The 18,407-nt window shown below is 33.0% G+C and overlaps 1 protein-coding gene across 1 annotated transcript; it reads right to left on the bottom strand.

Annotated features, from left to right (window-relative positions):
- Positions 1 to 13: 13 nt before the first annotated feature.
- Positions 14 to 11,124, bottom strand: LOC133286342 (endoribonuclease Dicer homolog 2-like). The gene is made up of 22 exons (XM_061483748.1): positions 11,010 to 11,124; positions 10,726 to 10,903; positions 10,465 to 10,578; positions 9,615 to 9,749; positions 8,723 to 8,807; positions 8,530 to 8,594; positions 8,036 to 8,176; positions 7,709 to 7,837; positions 7,500 to 7,620; positions 7,297 to 7,396; positions 6,247 to 6,442; positions 6,006 to 6,166; positions 5,617 to 5,835; positions 5,239 to 5,453; positions 4,837 to 5,108; positions 4,356 to 4,744; positions 4,163 to 4,266; positions 3,417 to 3,610; positions 2,754 to 2,963; positions 1,724 to 2,131; positions 1,200 to 1,478; positions 14 to 409 (listed from the first exon to the last, which is right to left on the bottom strand). The coding sequence occupies exons 1-22, from the start codon at positions 11,072 to 11,074 to the stop codon at positions 74 to 76; spliced, it is 4,116 nt and encodes a 1,371-aa protein (XP_061339732.1). The 5' UTR covers positions 11,075 to 11,124; the 3' UTR covers positions 14 to 73.
- Between the last annotated feature and the right edge of the window lie 7,283 nt (positions 11,125 to 18,407).

Raw genomic sequence — 18,407 nt, 5'->3', positions numbered from 1 at the left:
CATAAGGCCTCATTTACAATTCCCAACAAATGATTCAAATATACACAAGGCACGTACATCAGTGGCTATGTGTTTATTGCAAGGACTTCAAAATTTCCATGCATGCTATCTTCTTGGCTGTTTTCTTATCAGCAGAACCAATATACTCATACTGGTGTAAGACCCCATTAGCTTGTACCTCGATTCTATAATTTGTAACACCACCACTGCAAGACACCTTAGGTTTTTCCATAATATAATTTCTCTTTTGGCAAATTTCGGTTAACTCTTTCACGGGGTGCGCCTTCAATGTTGAAGGTGTGACAAGGGGTTCCAAAAGAGGCCTTATGCTTTGCCACACAACCTCCTTATTGTATCCTGAATCAACAAGAATTGCTCCAGCCAGAGACTCTATAATGTCTCCAAGTACCTTTCAACAATAGGAACAATCTCATGAGACTTGTAACAGTTTATAGTTGTAGTTGACAATCATATTACACCTTTAAATTCTGTCAAAGAACTAATGACCAAAGCGGGGACAAAGCAGTTGCACATTGTTTAATGACCACCGAAGAATAAAGTTTGCAAGGTTCTTTGATAGTGGAGAAGCATAAGTTTTGATAATAAAAAATACCAGTCCACTCAGGTTGCACTAGCACGTATTATTGTTAGAGAAGTCTAATATAAAATGAGGAATGATCCGCTTACAAACTTTTTTTACAAATTACACTAAGTATGACCGGTCATACACTCTTGATTGAAGTATGACCAGTCATATTTAGTGTAGTTTGTAAACAAAAAATTTGTAAATATAACCTTTCCCATATAAAATAGCATTGCTCAAACTGAAAAAAAAATCAGAAATGCTGATTGTGCTCCCTCCCATCGCTTAAAGGCGGTGTTTGCTCTAAAGGTTTATATGCACTACAATAATGAGATATTTAGCTATGCATACTCAAGGATAAAGTTCCCTTAAAGTGAACTTGTCTCTTAAGTGTCAAAATAAGAGTAAATCCTCCCATGATTTAATTTAAAGAACATCATGATCTTAATCTATTAAAATTTAAGAGTGATTACATCCTTACTTTACACTTTATATAGACAATCTCACTTTAGAAGAGCTTTTTCCCACATGGAAGACAGTAATAATATATATTAACATTATCTCAAGACTCTGACGATAACCAAATGAACCTATCAACCGAATTGCAACAACTAACCTTGGGGAATGGTGCCTCTAACTCCCATCCGAAAGTTGATGATGAAGATAACTTTTCAAAAGCATTAAGTGTGGCAGTAATATGCTTATGTAGTTCCAGTGAGGCATGGAGTATGTGTCTTTGCAACCCAGCCTTAAGGGCAGACCGTGCATAACAATCATTATTTACAGAAGCTGCCCTCATGTCAGTTAACTGCTCGGATGACAAGCCAGGATATTTATCGTACATATGCATAGTAATGAGATAATCCAATACTGAATCTCCAAGAAATTCTAGTCGCTGTGGCGCAAGGAGTTTATCATTCACAAATTGTGATAAAAGAGAAACACAAATAACATAAATATGAGGAAAACATCATTAATTGATCATGAAGAAGAATGAGTACAAGTACTATTTTAAGGGTTCCATCAAGACTTGAAAAAAGATAGACTAGTCAATACAAGTCACAAAAAGTTCTGCCTTTCATAGATACATACATGCTAATGTCTTGTTTCCATATGATAAATAATAACAACAGTAAGTACCTGATAACATCTAGGAACTTCAGGCAGCATGTAAGAACCATGGGTCAGAGCTTCCACTAAAAGAGAACCGTCACGGAATGAGTACTTTAATAGAGATTCTAGAAAGCTGACATTTATCAGATTCTCTGGATTAACATTAAAGTTCCTCTCAGTAGGTATAATATTAAAACTCACTTTAATACCAATCCAATCCATAAACAACAATGCAGCTTTTTCACCACCAGTGCTAAGGAAAGCACCAATTAGTGCCCCAACAATATCAGCAACAATCTTCCGTTTTAATTTTCTTTTTCCGCCAACATATATTTTTCTCTCTTTGGAAGCCAACTCTTCTAATTTTAAACTTCCAGATTTATCACCAGGAATGGTCCAAGTTTTAGGATTAAAAGGCGCATTTCGTATGAAGCCCTGCAACTCAAAAGAATAGTGGTTCAATAAAAATAATTAAAACACTATCAGCAAATTGAAATCAAGTACAGTTCAAAACAATAATGCAGAGTTCTAAAAACACAGTAATTCAGCTGAAAATGGGTCACATAATATCTAAGCAATACAATCCAATCCTCATAGCATAAGTATTACAATTTAGAGAACACATTACTCATGGTAAATAGTGTAAACTTTTCAATTTGATCTTCGCTGCTCAACTAGCAAATAAATTACAAAACTTGTTCAAATATGATAACAGCTAAACAGTTGAATCAGTCGATTGATTCAAAATTATATTCTTTTCTCAAATTTTGAAAAACAGGATCAACTAATTACAAAATTGATTGAATCATTATATCAGAAATCATATTCTTCTTATATACCACTTAAAAGAAGAATGCTACAGATTGAGAAATCAGCCATATATGTGAAGAAATAGTACTTCTAAACCAAAATACAGATAAAACATCTTATGAAATTGTGGCGTACGTATAAAAAATGCTAAAAGACAGCATCATAATAGATGTAGAGCATAAAAAATTAACAACAATTGTTATAAAAAAAAAAATTAACAATAGCATAAAAAAGAGAGAGAGAATACCGGAAGTCTGCAACTGCACCCAAACTTACAGAGGGCAGCATTAGAAGTGATCTTTTCCCTCTTTACAGTAAGGAGACCTTCTTGGTGATTCTGATATGTTTGAAAAAGTTGTTGACCGGTAGCATATTTTAAAAATGAATCTCCAAGAGTTTGTAGAGACTCATAATGAAAGGTCTCTTCGCATCTCTTTGTAGTAATTGCTTCCAAGACCTACAATGCAAAATGCAGATACCATATGTGCAAATATCATTAAAATCCATACATTCAGAGAACACCAAGACAAATTTAACCAAAAGATGGTAGCCTAGAAAGTTCCAAACTGAAAAGTTTCTTCTCAATCTCTTCATTTGTTTATCGGCTGAGGCCTGATATAATGGAGGGTAAAAGGAGGGCAGAAGAAATTCTTTTCCCTCATTATCTAGAGTGCCCTGCTTTCTACCTCAATTTTTCTTTCAGAAGTAATTACATTTTAATTAAAATTTATGGAAAAACACAAAATAAACAATCTGTTTTTTCTACACCTTTTTTTGGCTATTAGGTCAATTAACAAAAAGATATAAAATTTTATATTCTAAAAAAAATAATAAAAAAAAAACCTTGAAAATATAAACTTGTCTAGATCATAATGGTAAGCGATTTTGCAGAATTACAATAGCACCCTACCTTGGTTGTTGGAATCTCATTCCATCTACAATGATCCAAATGCATCTTTTTGAAGTTGGAAGCTCCCAGCAATGACTCAATTCTATGCATTATTGACGGAATAAACGAAAAGGAATAAATGGTACTATCTGATATTGGTGAAAGGATGACAGAGCATATTTCAGGAGGTAATTCAGCAAAGATCTTGCTTGCTTCTGAAAATGTAAAACATAAAGTTTGGATTCAAATTGGATCACATATTGGTAGAGCTTGAAGACAAATAACTCTAAATATATCTGCTACTTTTTTGGTACATGATACAACTATAATTTGAAAAAGAATAAATTTAGGCATCATGAAACTGCTAACAAGACTCTAGTAGATAGGAGCAGTCACACCTAATACAGATACTATTCATAATAAGATTATACCTTTTGCACTCGTTAACAAGCAAGCTGATACATATTTGTACAACTGAGAAAACCAAAGTTCTGTGACTCACCCAAGGAGGGGCAGAAGTCATTTGAATAGTTCCAATCCCAAAAAACAGTTCAGAAGAAATAAGCACACTAACGAACCTCCTTTCAATAATATAGTCACAGGGCATTCAGTAGCAGGAATACATTCAGAAAAGTCCAATTCATAGTAATATTGGTTATAGGAAATCCTAATTTTAAGATTGATGAGCACAATTAACCTCTTAGGATTCCACCTATCACCAAGATTAAACAACAGAAGAAACAAAATTGAAAAATTAAAGGGTAAACCTCTGTCCTTCTCTTGTCTGCACCCGAGACTGTGATTTTTAACTTGAAAAATGTCTCTTGCTTTAAGTAGCAGTTGGTGTTCAAAATGCAATTGAATGCCATGCCTAAAATTTGGAAAAAGATAAATGAGAATAACGCGCCCAAGTAGATAAATTAGCCTGAGAAAAAACATCAACCATAAACAATCACGTACTCCCGTTCAAAGTGCTTCTTGTATGTAGTAACTTCACCATCCCTTACTTCCAGGGGCGAGTTTCCATCCAATTCCATTATACCAGTGGTGATATAAATATTACCATTATGAGGAGTACAAACCAAAGCATTTTTCAGCATGCAAGTGCAAACTAGACCATTTTTGGCCCATATATTGGGTGCATGATCCTCACACTTAATGTTAGATGGATTTACAGAATTAATACATAACCAATCAACATCTGGTTTTTGCTCTATAGCAGTAGCTGGAAGTAGAAGATAATCAATCTCAAGATCATCTTCAAAAATGTGTTTCTCTAAAGCAGTTGCCAACTTACGATCTGCAAGAATTCTGAGGATAGTAACCTGAAATCTTTTGCACAAAAGAACCTGGAAAACAAAAAGAAACAAGCAATTACTGCATTGACTTTACCTAGCACTTGCAAATATGCCACATACAATTAAAGGAGTAGACAGCAGACCTGATCTGGGGAAAGATTAATGATTCCTTTGTATCTCAAGTTTACTGACAAGCTACCTCTGTCAAAACACATGCCAAATTGCATGCATCCAATTTCTGGATCAAGCTCAATTCTCACTGCAAGAAGAATGTCTTGAACAGAGGTATGATGGCAAACATCTTCTTTTAATTCCATTAAATAACCATAGTAGATTGTGTTGCAATTGTTTGTGAAGCAATTCACCAATTCAAAGGGTACATAACTTGGTTGCTCCTCATTGTAAGGTTCATTCCCTGTAAGAACCAGATTAATGTTTAAGACATAAAAGAATTACATAGATAAACAGAAATTTATTTTCAGGTAATAATGTTTAGAATGAAAGGCAGTAACAGAAGGAGAAATGAATAGAAGGCATGAAGTTACCAAATTCCTCCACCTCTGCCTCTTCTACGACAATATCAGGAACAAGATTATCTGTCAAAGCTCCAATCTTATGAAGTTGTTTGCATGCTTCAAGGCATGCAATATTCTTTAAGACTTTTTGGTCACCTTGTACATGAATAGGATGTAGAGGGCAGCTCTTGGGAAGATACAATGTTCCAGTCTCTTTGTCCCACCTTGGAGTTGGTTTAAAGTACCTGAGAGTTTAATCCGAATGGAATAAATAATGGAGAACAGGATTAAAAACCAAAAGAGCCGGATTTATGCAAAACGTACTAGATCAAGAAAGCATAACTAAGGTACATTAAAATGAAGGAAAAAAATTTAACATGCAATAAGAGCAGCAATGAACTAACTAACCCATCTGCAGGGAGCCGTGAACAATACAAATATATCAAACCGATGCTAGAACTAAGATTGACAATGGCTCCGGTGCTTGTAACACGATAAGCTTCCTCATGAAATTGATCACTTTCAAAAGGATTGGATGGAAAGGAAGAATGACGCAATGACTCCTTCCTCATAATATCCCCACTAGCAAGGTATTTCTCTAGCCGAGAATGTTTAACTGAATCCCCACTGTTATTTGGGAACAAAATAAGGAAGTTGTTTGGGGAAAATATATTTCAACTAGTAAAACACATAATTTTGATGCTGTAATTTTGTCTCTCCGCAGCATACTAATTAGAACTTGTCTAATTGCTAGACTAATCTTAATACCGAGAAGAGAAATATACAAAGAGAATTACCACTTAACCATTAGTATGTAATCTGAATTTTGCATTCTGGCATGGCCTCGGGACTGTATGAAACTGCAAACTGTGGGAGGTGAGTCAAATCTAATAACCACATTGCAATTTTGAACATCTAAACCCTCTTCAAGAATCGATGTTGCAACAATGATGTTGACCTTCATATCAAAATAATTCCTTAATAAGAAATTGTATTTGATTATTACAATACAGAGGATTATTTAAAAAAGCAACATACCAATCCCATACGAAATTCTTTCACAATTTCATTTTGCTTTTTCCTTGATTGATTTTGCAATCCAAAATTGTTTCCTGCAATGAATTTAGTCTTCCAGCTATTGTATTTTGGAATCAAGGCATTCAATAGTGCCTGAAGGACTATGGCTGTAATTACCCTTTCCACAAAAACTATGCATCTCATATCAGTCAAACCCCTGTAATTGTGGTATACATGGTAGATCCATCAAAACAGATATAATAATAATCATAACAAGATCACAAAATCAATACATACAGTCAAAACATATATAAAATATTGATCAAATTAGTTGAAACAAGTTTTATCCTGTGAGTACAAAAAAGACCAAAACCATTGGAGTTTTACATATTAAGTCAGAATGCAAGAAAATTGTGAATGCATACATAAAAGGTACGGGTGATCAAGAACCATCCAGTCCTGATAACTCATACTGGCACAAAGCTAATTGTGACAGGTTCATGTTCTAGAAATTAGACCCAATGTATTTTCAGGTCAGGTTTGGGTCAAGCTTCAAGTTGTCCCAAGGTGTCACACATTTTAAAACATAATTATTTTGACAATTAGTGATAAATAATAAAATTTCTTGACTTAAATTAATATCTTTTGCATAACATTTTAATATATATTCATATTTGATATCATGTAATAAAATACATATTGTAAAAGATCCATTAGTTTTAATTCCCAACCTTTAAAATTAGCTATGCATAATGTCTTAATTTGTTGAGATGACCCAGTCAGGGGGCTGTCATTAATTGGGAAAAGAAGGGGATGGGTTAGGGTTCACAAGATTAGCCCTATCAAATATTGGGCTGTGAGATGAGTTAAACTTAACCTATGAACACCCCTAATAACAGGTGAGAAATAAATAGTATAGATCAATAAAAGAGAAAGATGAGAATTAACATTAAATGACCAACAGCAAAGGTATTCAGACAGCCAACAAGAAATTTAAACAGCTTAATCCACATACATGATTTCAAAACATCATTTGAAATACTTTAAAAGAAACCTTTCCATGATGATAACCTGTACTCAAGTAGAGAGTCAATAAGACAGTAAACTTTGGAGGTTAACAGCCCCATATCCACATCGGATTTACTGTTGTCACCAATAGACCATTGAGGATCTGAGTACGAAAACGTTTTTTTAAAAATTAATTACAGAATGTTAGTAAAAAAGATTTATATATAAAATTTCACCTATTCTCTCAATAGTTGTAGAGTCTTTACCAGATGGCAAGTAAGTTGTCAGTGTCAGCACAGTATCCCAGCTAAATTTTTTAACAACCTTATCCCCCAATTTACCCCATGAAAGTGATTCAATTTCATTCGAAGGTAAGGACTCTGCAGCCTGTCATAAAAACAAACAATTGATGTCAATTATGCAACCATGAACATACATCTAAGCCATAAAATCACTGCAGTAGAAGGGAAAGAACCTTCAAAGCCATCCAAATACCAAGCTCATCCAAGCAAAACATTAAACCAGAAAAAATCTTTGTTATTCTTCTGTGTGCAAACTCAGCAGCTGATTTGGTGAAATTTGAACTTCCGAGAGAGAGTTCATGCTGAGGAACAGAATATCCATTGTCAAATGCCTCAAGGAAATAATCAACTATGATCTGATCAAAAAATGCAGAACTTCTAGAGTGGCACTAACAGAAAAAGAAGAAGTGATTCTGACAAATAAAATACATGGGGATTTTATCTTTTTCTTGATTGTTTCAGATCATACATAAAAAGTTGATCTCTTTAAATGTACACACCTGCTGTTTTAACATCTTGAGTTTAACTGCTATTTCTTCAAATAATATAAATTGGATTCCATTTTCCTTATAAAACTTGAATTTCGGGGTTGAGATTGTTATGAACTCCGCGATGACAGCTTCACTTACACATGTATATACCTTCAATTCAAAACATTATGTCAAACAAATAATACTTTACAAGACCAAATGGTAATACTAAATTGCCCTACAACACAAAAGAGTATTAGCCACATAAGAATAAATTATTCTAATCGCACTGTCAAATAACAAATTTCTAGCGTAGGTATAGATTCCAATACCTCTAGGCATGTTAACATTCATAGCTTAGGACCTATCAATAGTCTCTGTAATAAATATGTATGATAAACTTTAATAAACCAAAGTATATACAATTATACCAAGAAGATAAGGAGATAATATATTGCCACATAACAAAATAACATGTTAGAAAGAAGAGAGCAAGAAAAGCTAGGCAGAAAATAAAAAGCAACCTTTGAATGCATTAGAGTCGTTAGTTTCTGAATATTTTTTGATAAGGTCCATTCAGAATTTCCAACTGGATCAAAAAATAAAACAGAAGAAAAAGGAAATTCAACATCAGAGAATAAGTGACAGCACTACAAGAATAGGAAAAAAGATAGCAATGCAAAGAGATAAATAGATACTTTCTCTAGGGTTGTGTACCTTTTGACTTAACTGGAGCTGCAGTCATCCCTAAAATTCGAGGGAGGTCAGAGATACCACGTTTTAATTGGGGATGATAAAACTCCTGCATGCAATCAAATCTTACAAAAGTAACAACTACTTGCACAGCACAAAAACTTCACGATGCAGATGATGCATAAAGAGGAACTGCAGCTTACAGTACATGATTATAATTGTCCTCAAACAAAAGCAGTTACAGCTCTTAAAAAACAAAACAAAATTAGAAAAAGCATGGTCCTATTGAACAATATCACCAATTAAAATTATAATCCCGTTCAATGAAGCAAGATGATCAATGGTACAGCAAATTTTCACAAGGCATGCATCAATACTACATACCACCTTGTTACATTTATGTAATCCATGGTCAACATCAAGTCCTCTAGTTTAAATTCCAGACCAATTATTGTCACCATAAGTTGACTGCCTTCTATATGATAGCGTATTGTGACCAAGACTACGAGTGGACCTAAAAGTCTTTTTCATTAGTTGTTTCTGAAGATAAGTGCATACTGCATACAGGACTGTAACAAGCTTCTTCCAAGAACTGTTTTTTGTTCATCTGTAGCAAACCCATATATGGATGGCCTCCTTACAAACTTCTTACAAGAAGCAAAACATTTTACGTTACTAATGAGTAGCAGCTCACATGGCACCCCACCCTGTATTTAAACTAGCCTGGATCTCATTGTATTAACCAAAAAAAAAAAACAGAAACAGAATCTTTAAGGTCAATAACTTGGAAGGGAAATTACAGCATATAAATGAAGAACATATCACAACTCAAATATATTATCATAAAAAGAATTAGTAAGAAATTCAAAGACACAAACCAGTTTAATGAAAACCATAGAGAGGGTGTAACACTTACAGTCATGATGCAAGCGTAAGCGTCTCTACCCCTAGCATGATGGCATTCGTCCATTATTAAAACCTTTATCATTTTCAGTTCGAGAAAGCCATGTCTCAAGCTATTAAGCAATATCGTGGGAGTCATGACAAGCACCTATACATTCAAAAGCATTACTGACAGTAAGTACGTGTTATTGACACAGCATATAAAGATAAATTTCAGAAGCATCGTGCTAAAAGTTATAAATGATGCATGTCACATTCAGGTCAACTGAATATTAGAAAACAGAAAGTGATTGTCTTCTTTTCCATCTTATTTGAACATAAAGATTGAAGCTAGAAACAGTCTAGACTAGAATCTTTAACTCAGTACAGACATTGCAAATAAAGAGGAAATGCCAAAATTAGACAACAACTACAAGATAGCATGCAAGCTATAAATTTCAAAAGGAACAATCAGAAGAAGGTGATACAGAATAGAGGTAAGAAAGAGATTTTCCCCTCATCTCTTCCTTTGGAAGCAACCAATGTTGTTCTGAGTTTTTTTCAATTTTTTTCTTAGGCATTTTCAACTAAACCAATATTTGTTATGTGCTTGTGTAATATCGATAGACTTTTTGGCCATCAACAAAATCAATGAATAAAATGGTTTAGTTTTTGTTCTTTTGGAAGGGGGTGTGGGATGCCAAGAGGGATTAAATATAATACAAACTATAAAGTTTAGAAACTGAAAACATCAAACACCCAACTGGGAAAAACGGGAATATGTCGCACACAACACAAACAGATATATTATGATTATTCAAAGCAGATTCTTATAATAAACAAGGGCATCTTTTATTTCAGAAAGAAATGCAAAAAACTCTCACCTCGTGTTTCTCTGTTTGTTGTTTCCACATATCAGCATTCCAGTAGTCAAATCTCATCCCTCCCCAATACATTCCCACTTTTAAATCAGTGTGCATTTTCAAGGCTTCAGCTTGCTAAAATTTCCAAGTGAATAACAAGGAGAAAAAAGACATAAAAGAAAAGCACAGTGAAAGTATTGATTTACATGATTTGACAATCAACGCATTGCAATTAAATAATATCTCAAATTTGCAAAGGCATAAAGAGAGGAAGTTGCTTACTTGTTTGACCAAGACAACTTTAGGAACCAAGAACACTGCAATGAAATGAGAAGGCTTTCGCAGATGATAAGCATAGCTGCGAAGAAGCATGATGGCTATCAAAGTCTTCCCTGAACCAGTCTCCAAGTACACTATGGTATTTTCACGGATTGCTTTTTCCAAGGCTTCAAGTTGATAGCTACATTAAAAAACCAACCCAACATCAATGAGAAAGAACAACAGAACTCACACAACAATGCATGCACTTAACACTAGAAGGGTTAATTTCTGCATATAAAACTCACCTCCTTGCAAATGGAAGAGTGTCAGGAGCAATATTATGTTGCTGGCTATAGGTATCCATTTCCATTGTGAGAGCAACTTCCAAGGTTTTTTCGATTCTTTGGTCTACTTACATTCAAATTCCAACAAATAGTCAAGGCAAATTACTCAAAAATGATCTCTTTAGGTCATGGAAGATATCAAACATAAAAAAATTAAAAACCCAGAACTCACGTAGATAGATTCAAGTAAAGGGTCAAGAGCAGAACTGAAAAATTTCCAAGCTTTGCCTTCAGAGCAGTAATGGGTGTGTGCATTTAACAGATTTCCAAAACACATGATAACAGTGAATAATATTACTTGTTCCTTAAGAAATAGGTGCTTAAGAGTGAAGGGTGTGTAGAGAAAAACACACAAAAGGCAGAGTTCCATTGACATGGTTATTATACGAAGTGTGTCTTCTTCAAAGGAGCACGAGCACGAGCACGTTCGGAGTTTTGCTTTGACAATATTCGAATTTGGGGAGATTCATACAACCAAAGACGTAGACAGACGACACCTTGGTTTAAGCCCCGCTTTGAAAGAAATGCGGCTGTTATCGGAGGTTTTAAGCATCAGTTTTAAAGAAGAGGAGCATATTCTCACCCTTAAAATTTTTTACTATTAACTTATTATTTATCTAATCGTCATCGTATTAAAGAAAGAAAAAAGCAAAAAAAAAATTGAAAAAAGAAAAAATGTTAATCCAATGGTGATTAAATAAGTAGTAAGTTGGTAGTAAAAAAATTTGATAGTGAGAATATCTCTTCTATTTAAAGAAATATGCTCAAATATTTTAACTTTAAGCACTGGCTTGGTCGAGAGCATACTAATTAAAATCTTCATTTAAATGTTTTTTTTATGTTTTTATGATTTTTTTTAATTAAAATGATTTTTATCAAAAATTTAAATGCTTTTATGATTTTTTTATGTTATGATGGTACGTTTTATAATTTTTTATCTTTTTCTGATTTTAGGTAAAATTTCAATTTTAACAGTTGAGAGACATAAGTACGACGGAAGGTTTTAAGCTTTGATTATAAAAAATAACCATTATATTAAGTCTCAATCCAAAGAAAAGTAATAACTTTTTTTTAATATATACAATGGTAGAAATTCAACATATAACTTAATATAAATTACTCACATCCCACACCATTAAACCAGAACTAATGGTTTAAGTAGTAAAGTATTTTGAGCTTTGGTTTGAATAGGTAGACAGAAAAAATAGTTTGAGCCTTTACTAAAAAAAAACACACATTATAAAAAAACAATTAAGATTGGTAGAGATTTGGGTAGTTTGTATTAAGTTATCTATAAAAAAACATGCTATAAGAAATATATATAAAATTGTGGGGAAACTGTTTCTTCTCCAAGAGAATGACGTTATTCTAACATTTAGGATTAAAAATAAAAAATATTTTAAAAATTTTATTTTCCTCTTGTATCATGAGTTTTACTAAAATAGCTTTTATTTTTTAACTTAAATTCAAAAAGATATAGTTTCAGAGTTATAGAAAATAAATTTAACTTTTGTAACAAAATAACATTAATCCCGAAAATTATTCATTTGTCTTCATTTAACAACTTAATTTTTTAAGTTGAATTAATTATTTGATAAAATATTAGTGGTCAAGAGTTCGACCTTTACTAGGATTCTGTTACAACCACTTTGACCAATTCTATTAGAATATTATTGCTGTTATTTCAATTAGTGGGTAGTTATTTGTTAATCTTGTTATTTGAATTTCAACTTTGTTAAAGGATATGTCATGGTTATTAGTAGAGCCTATTTATTTAGTGTTACTGGGCAATTGTTTGTAACTATTTTTACGGTTGACTTGTATTATCTATTTAAACCTTGAAGTATTTAAATAAAAATCATCAAAAGAAATTATTTGGAAAACATTGTGTGCAAAAGGTCAAGCTTCCTTAATAAAGCTACACTTCTATTTCTTATTTTATGCCGAGATAGAAAAAAAAAGCTCTTGTATGTATCAGTTTGGCATCAAAGCACAAATATGGACAAATGTGTTAAGGGATTGAAAAATGCAGTTCAGTCATTGTCAGAGCTATTTAAGGATATGTTTGCTCAACTTTCCAATAGGTTGGATGTTATGACCATCACATCAACGCGCTAGAAAAATGATCATTTTGGAAGTAGTATGAAAAATGAACCAAACTGCTCTTACAATGCATTAGAGCAATTGGATTTTTCACAAAACATACATTCCTAAGGTGGTGAAGTTGGATTTTTCACAATTTGATGACAATGAAGACCCAACAAGTTCACTATGTTGGGCTGAGCAATTTTTTCAGTATCATCGCTCCCCGGAAGAAGAAAGATTTTCATTAATATCTTTCCATCTCACTGGGGATGCTTCATTATGGTATCAATTACTCATCCAAGACCATCCAACTATCACTTGGTTCGAGTTTTATGATGAAATATTGCAGCGCTTCAACCAATTTTGTCAAAATCAAGTTTCTACGTAGAAACATATGGGGATGGCAAAAACATAAATCATAGAAACGACACGAAACATAAGTTCGAAACATAAGTTTCTACTACCTAAGAACAAGATACAAAATTATATATATATATATATATATATATATATATATATATATATATATATATATACATGTAAAAGAAAATCACATAACTCACTACTCAAAATTCCATGAACAACTACATATTTGAAAAACATAAGTCATATAATTATATAAGACACAAGTCCAAAACACAAAGTTTACAACTCCTACAACCAAGTTCCAAAACAGAAAATGAGCAAAATAGCAGAGACACACACTTATCATTATCGTTGTTGCTGATTATAAGGGTTTGGTAGCTGCAACGCCGTAAGGGGTAGGAGACATGCGGCACCAAGAGTTGTGGTGGACATGAGATCACTGAAGACTTTGATTTGAGTTAGATAGCTAGAAGAAAATAGTCGAAGTCGTTGCACATTCTGATTTGGGAAAATAGGAAATATGATTTTTTTTTTAAAAAAAAATTGGGTCATGGGTTAAAAGTTATCCTGGTTCAATGTTTGGGTTTAAGTAAAAACTTGCGTTTCTATCATTTTTACGTGGCGTTTTTACCCATTTTTGCACTCGATTTTTAACGATTCTAGTTTTTTACATTTCTACACTTGTTTTTAACAACAGTGGCTACAACAACAATCAATTTGTTTATTTATTTTGGAAATTGAGCAAGTTGGAACAAGACGGTATCATGCAGGAATAACAAAGACAATTTGAGAGGTTGCTCTCCAAGGTGAAACAATTGGAGATGTCGAGGCAGGTAAGTTACTTCATAAGTGGCTTCCTGAGACACTTCGGGCTGATGTGCAAGCAAATTGGCCTACTTCTCTTTCTTATGCTATTGGGTTTGCCAAATTGTGTGAGGCCCAAAATGACCATGTATTTCCTAATATTACAAGTCTCATCCCTTCCATAATTAATAACCGAACACAGAGTCAAAATCCATTAGTCAAATGACTATCCTTTGATGAAATATTGGAACGTTAATGAAAGGGCTTAGCTTTCAATGCAATGCCACTTGTGAAACAAGCCACCACTATAAGGAGTTGTTCCAAATTCAGGTAGTTATGGAGGGTAACGACAAAGAAGTAGATATGAAATTGGAAGAAGAGCCGCTGATAGGGGAAAATAGAAGTAATAGGAACGGGATTGAATGGGTTCTATAATACTCGGGTACAAGAGTAATTTTAAGGGGAAGAGAATTGTTACCAATGTTATTAAATTCAGACCGGTGGTCGACCCAGTCAAGTTAAATCGATTTGACTGAATTTATATATTAATATATAATAAATATAATAATAGTTGTACATTGAGAGAAAAAGTTGCATTGGTGTAGTTGTTGAGCTTACATCGACCCATCCCAAAGTGTCGGGTATTAGTTTAATGCTGGTTCGACTTGATTTTCAATCAATTTATTGGTTTCATACCTATTTGATTGCATACCTAATCGAATGACCAAACCGAACCAGTTGGGGTCTAGTTACTGGTTAGATCGGCCGGTCCAGTCTAGGTTTAACATCATTCATTGTTTCAACTTGCTGAACCAAGTCTACAAGAATTGTTTAGATCCAATTCATGTATGAAAGTTAGTCTCGAACCGCTTCCAAATCGGCTTTCCAAACACATTCTTTTGGTTCAGTTTATTTTTAAATTGGTTTATAAAACCAATTCGATTCTCAAAACTGATTCAAAATGTAATTCAGTTTGATTAGGTTATTTTGTGCATCCCTATATAAATTATCCTTAAAAATATAATATAAAATCATTAATTTATTTTCACCCAACAACTTTAGTTTTGGACTGACATAATCGAGAGTTTAAACCTTGATTTGAAGAAATGCAATTGAAGATTTGAAGCCTTGGTATAAATACGATGGAAGGTTTTAAGCTTTGATATGATTTTTTTTTTTTTGGTGAGGTTTAGGCCTCAAATTGAAAAAAAATACAATTGAAGATTTTAAACTTGATATGAAAAAGATGTGAACGAAGAAGGTTGTGAGCCTTGGTTCGAGGAAACAAGGGTAGAGAGATTTAGAGAAGTGACTAGAGACATAGGCCTAATTATGAAGAAATTTTTATCGTAAGGTTTGTCTAGAGTGTGCTCCTATTACCTTAGTAGGGTTTGTCTAGCATGCATACATTGAAATGTACCGCGTGCTCCAGCCATTTATTGCTCGTATTTACTACGTCACTCCATTCGATTCCTATTAAAGACTAAAGAGGTGGTGGCTGCCTGTGACCGTGCGCAATTTTATTCATTCTTCCTCTTGTTTCCCATTTTCTTCTTACAAGGGGAAGAGCATCAGCATGTGATTGTTCTTCAAAGGTTTTTGCTTTCAAATGTCATTTCTGAGGTTATCTACCTTATTTAGGTCTTGTTCAACCTCAATATACGTTGTGTTTTTTTTCTTTTTTATTACACCTTCCAGGGTTCAAAAAAACACATTGTAACAGACAGCAAAAAACTTGTTGCCTTGCGGCCAAGGGAATAAGAATCGGTCAAGTTATACATATATGATTGTACATACAATGAGGTCACTCAGGCAATAGAAACAAAATAAATAAAATAAACTAAATCCAAAGTTAAGGATGGGTCAATTTAGCAAATTTAGCCTAGATCATCCAGATAAAATCAAAAAAAAATTAAAAAGGAAAAAAATAAGAGTTTAAAATTCATATATAAAAAATAATAATACAAAAATTGAATGTTTGACTTTCATGATCTATATATATAATGGGTTTAGTGTATATTATTCAAAAGGACACAACTTGTGTCCTTTTAGTGATTTACACAGAATACGACCGGTCGTACTTTGTGTAATTTTGAAAAGTTATTTTTTTCACTTTACACGTCAGTGATGTGACTGGGGAGAAAGAAAAAAAAAGCAATTTTTCAGTTTTACACAAAATATAACCGGTCGTACTTTGAGTAAAACACCTAAAATGACACAAGCTCGTGTCATTCAAAAGGATACTTCTTTTTTCCATATATAATACACACTTTTTATTCATCGACATAGTCTAATCCAAAATACTAATTCTATAGAATCAGTAATAAAATAGACAGGGTTGGTAAGTTTTCATATAAAAAAAGATCAAGACATTATTTTTTTTAACAAAAAGTTCGAAAAGCTGCCAAAAAGGTTGTATCTTCAGGTACCATTTTGCACACACACAAAGTCATCCACATTGATCCAGCCTTAGAATCTCGTTTCTTGGCCCATAAGATGTTAACGAGCTAGCAAAGAAGCAAGGAACAAAAAAAAATAAAAAGGGTCGCAGCATAAGTAAAAAAGTTCATACCTTTGCCTTCAGAGCAATGACGTGAGAGGTATTTAACAAATTTTGTGAAACACACAGTGACTGTGAACAGTACTACTTGCTCCCTATGGAGTGAGTGCTTAGGAACCAACCAAGGATATGCAGAGAAAGAAAATAAACACACAAATGAAGGGTGAGTGGCTTCACTGGCACTAATTCTGTCTGTGACTCCCACTTTTTTTATTTATTTATTGTTGTGAGAGTGTGAAGTATTATGATACACATTTATTGTCTCTGTATTGGGACAATTCTGATAACCACATCTGGAAATACTTTGGGACCCAAAGAATTAAAACGATCTTGGAGTTTTCAGTGACTTAGAATTGAATTTAAATAGCTTGTTGCTATCTTTTCTTCTTCTTGCTATGAATGCCTGCACCTCCTTCTTTAAGAATTGCATGTTTATAGTACTTGAACAACTTGTTTCTTAGATAATGGCAATGTTTGACACGTGACGCTCAGTGTGTAGGGTACGGTCCACTCAGCCAAAAAATTAATTAAATAATTAAATTCAATCATAAGGAGAAAACCAAAAAGAGAGTTAGAATTGGGTTGAATAAGTATTCACAACGCTAATTATATAATTTTTAGTTATTTTATTATGAATATTGTATCTATAAATTTGATTCAGTGATGAAAATTTGGTATCTATAAAATTCTGAAGCATATTAGCTCATATAAATATCCATAGGAGCGTTGAATGCTGAACAAAGAACACGTTTTCTTATATTGTAACACAGGCCAAGATTATATATTGTTTGAAACGAGAGAGAGAGAGAGAGAGAGAGAGAGAGTGGACTTGAATTTAATAGGGGCTATAAATTATGGCTGTCATGTTAAAATTTCGTGTTTATCTATTCTTTAATAAATGAGATTTTACTTATTTAATATCAATAAAGAGAGAAATAAATACAAGATGATAGAATCGTTCACATAAATTATTGGATAGTGCTCACTGAATGAAAATTACTTCTGCAGAAGTGACGTTAATTATATGTTGAATTTTCATTTGTATCCAAAATATATATATATGTTTTGCACGCATTTTCATATATAATTTATGTTGATTGTGTCTAAGCAAGAATTATTTTTATGAAATGTATCATTTTACATTTTGAAATATATAGTAAAATTAAAGTATAGTTGCGGTGAAAAAAAAGATATGACTAATTATAATCATACGATGAAAACTGTGTATTCGTACAGTACTGTATCAATGAATAAATGTATTCTAATAATAGTTGTAATTAGGAAAAATAATAGATATTAGAAATAGAAACTTATTAGCAAACTCTAAAAAAATTATATTGATCTATACAGGAAGAAAAAAAAAACTTTTTTTATTTATTCATCCTGAAGAAAAATTCTATTATAAATTTATATAATCAAGAGACATGTAGCCATTTAACGGCGTGATATCAAATTTAATAGCTTATAAATCTAGTAATAATCCAGTAATACCATGCTTCGATCGTTTGGTGGCTATCCTTGGTATCACACATGCAATAATTAAT

The sequence above is a fragment of the Gastrolobium bilobum genome, unplaced genomic scaffold (assembly GCF_033153095.1).
Source record: "Gastrolobium bilobum isolate Gb01-03AN ecotype WA unplaced genomic scaffold, APGP_CSIRO_Gbil_v1 utg1891, whole genome shotgun sequence".
In the NCBI taxonomy this organism is placed as follows: domain Eukaryota; kingdom Viridiplantae; phylum Streptophyta; class Magnoliopsida; order Fabales; family Fabaceae; genus Gastrolobium; species Gastrolobium bilobum.
The sequence above is the reverse complement of the archived record's forward strand: the minus strand, read 5'-3'. Positions and strand labels throughout refer to the sequence as shown.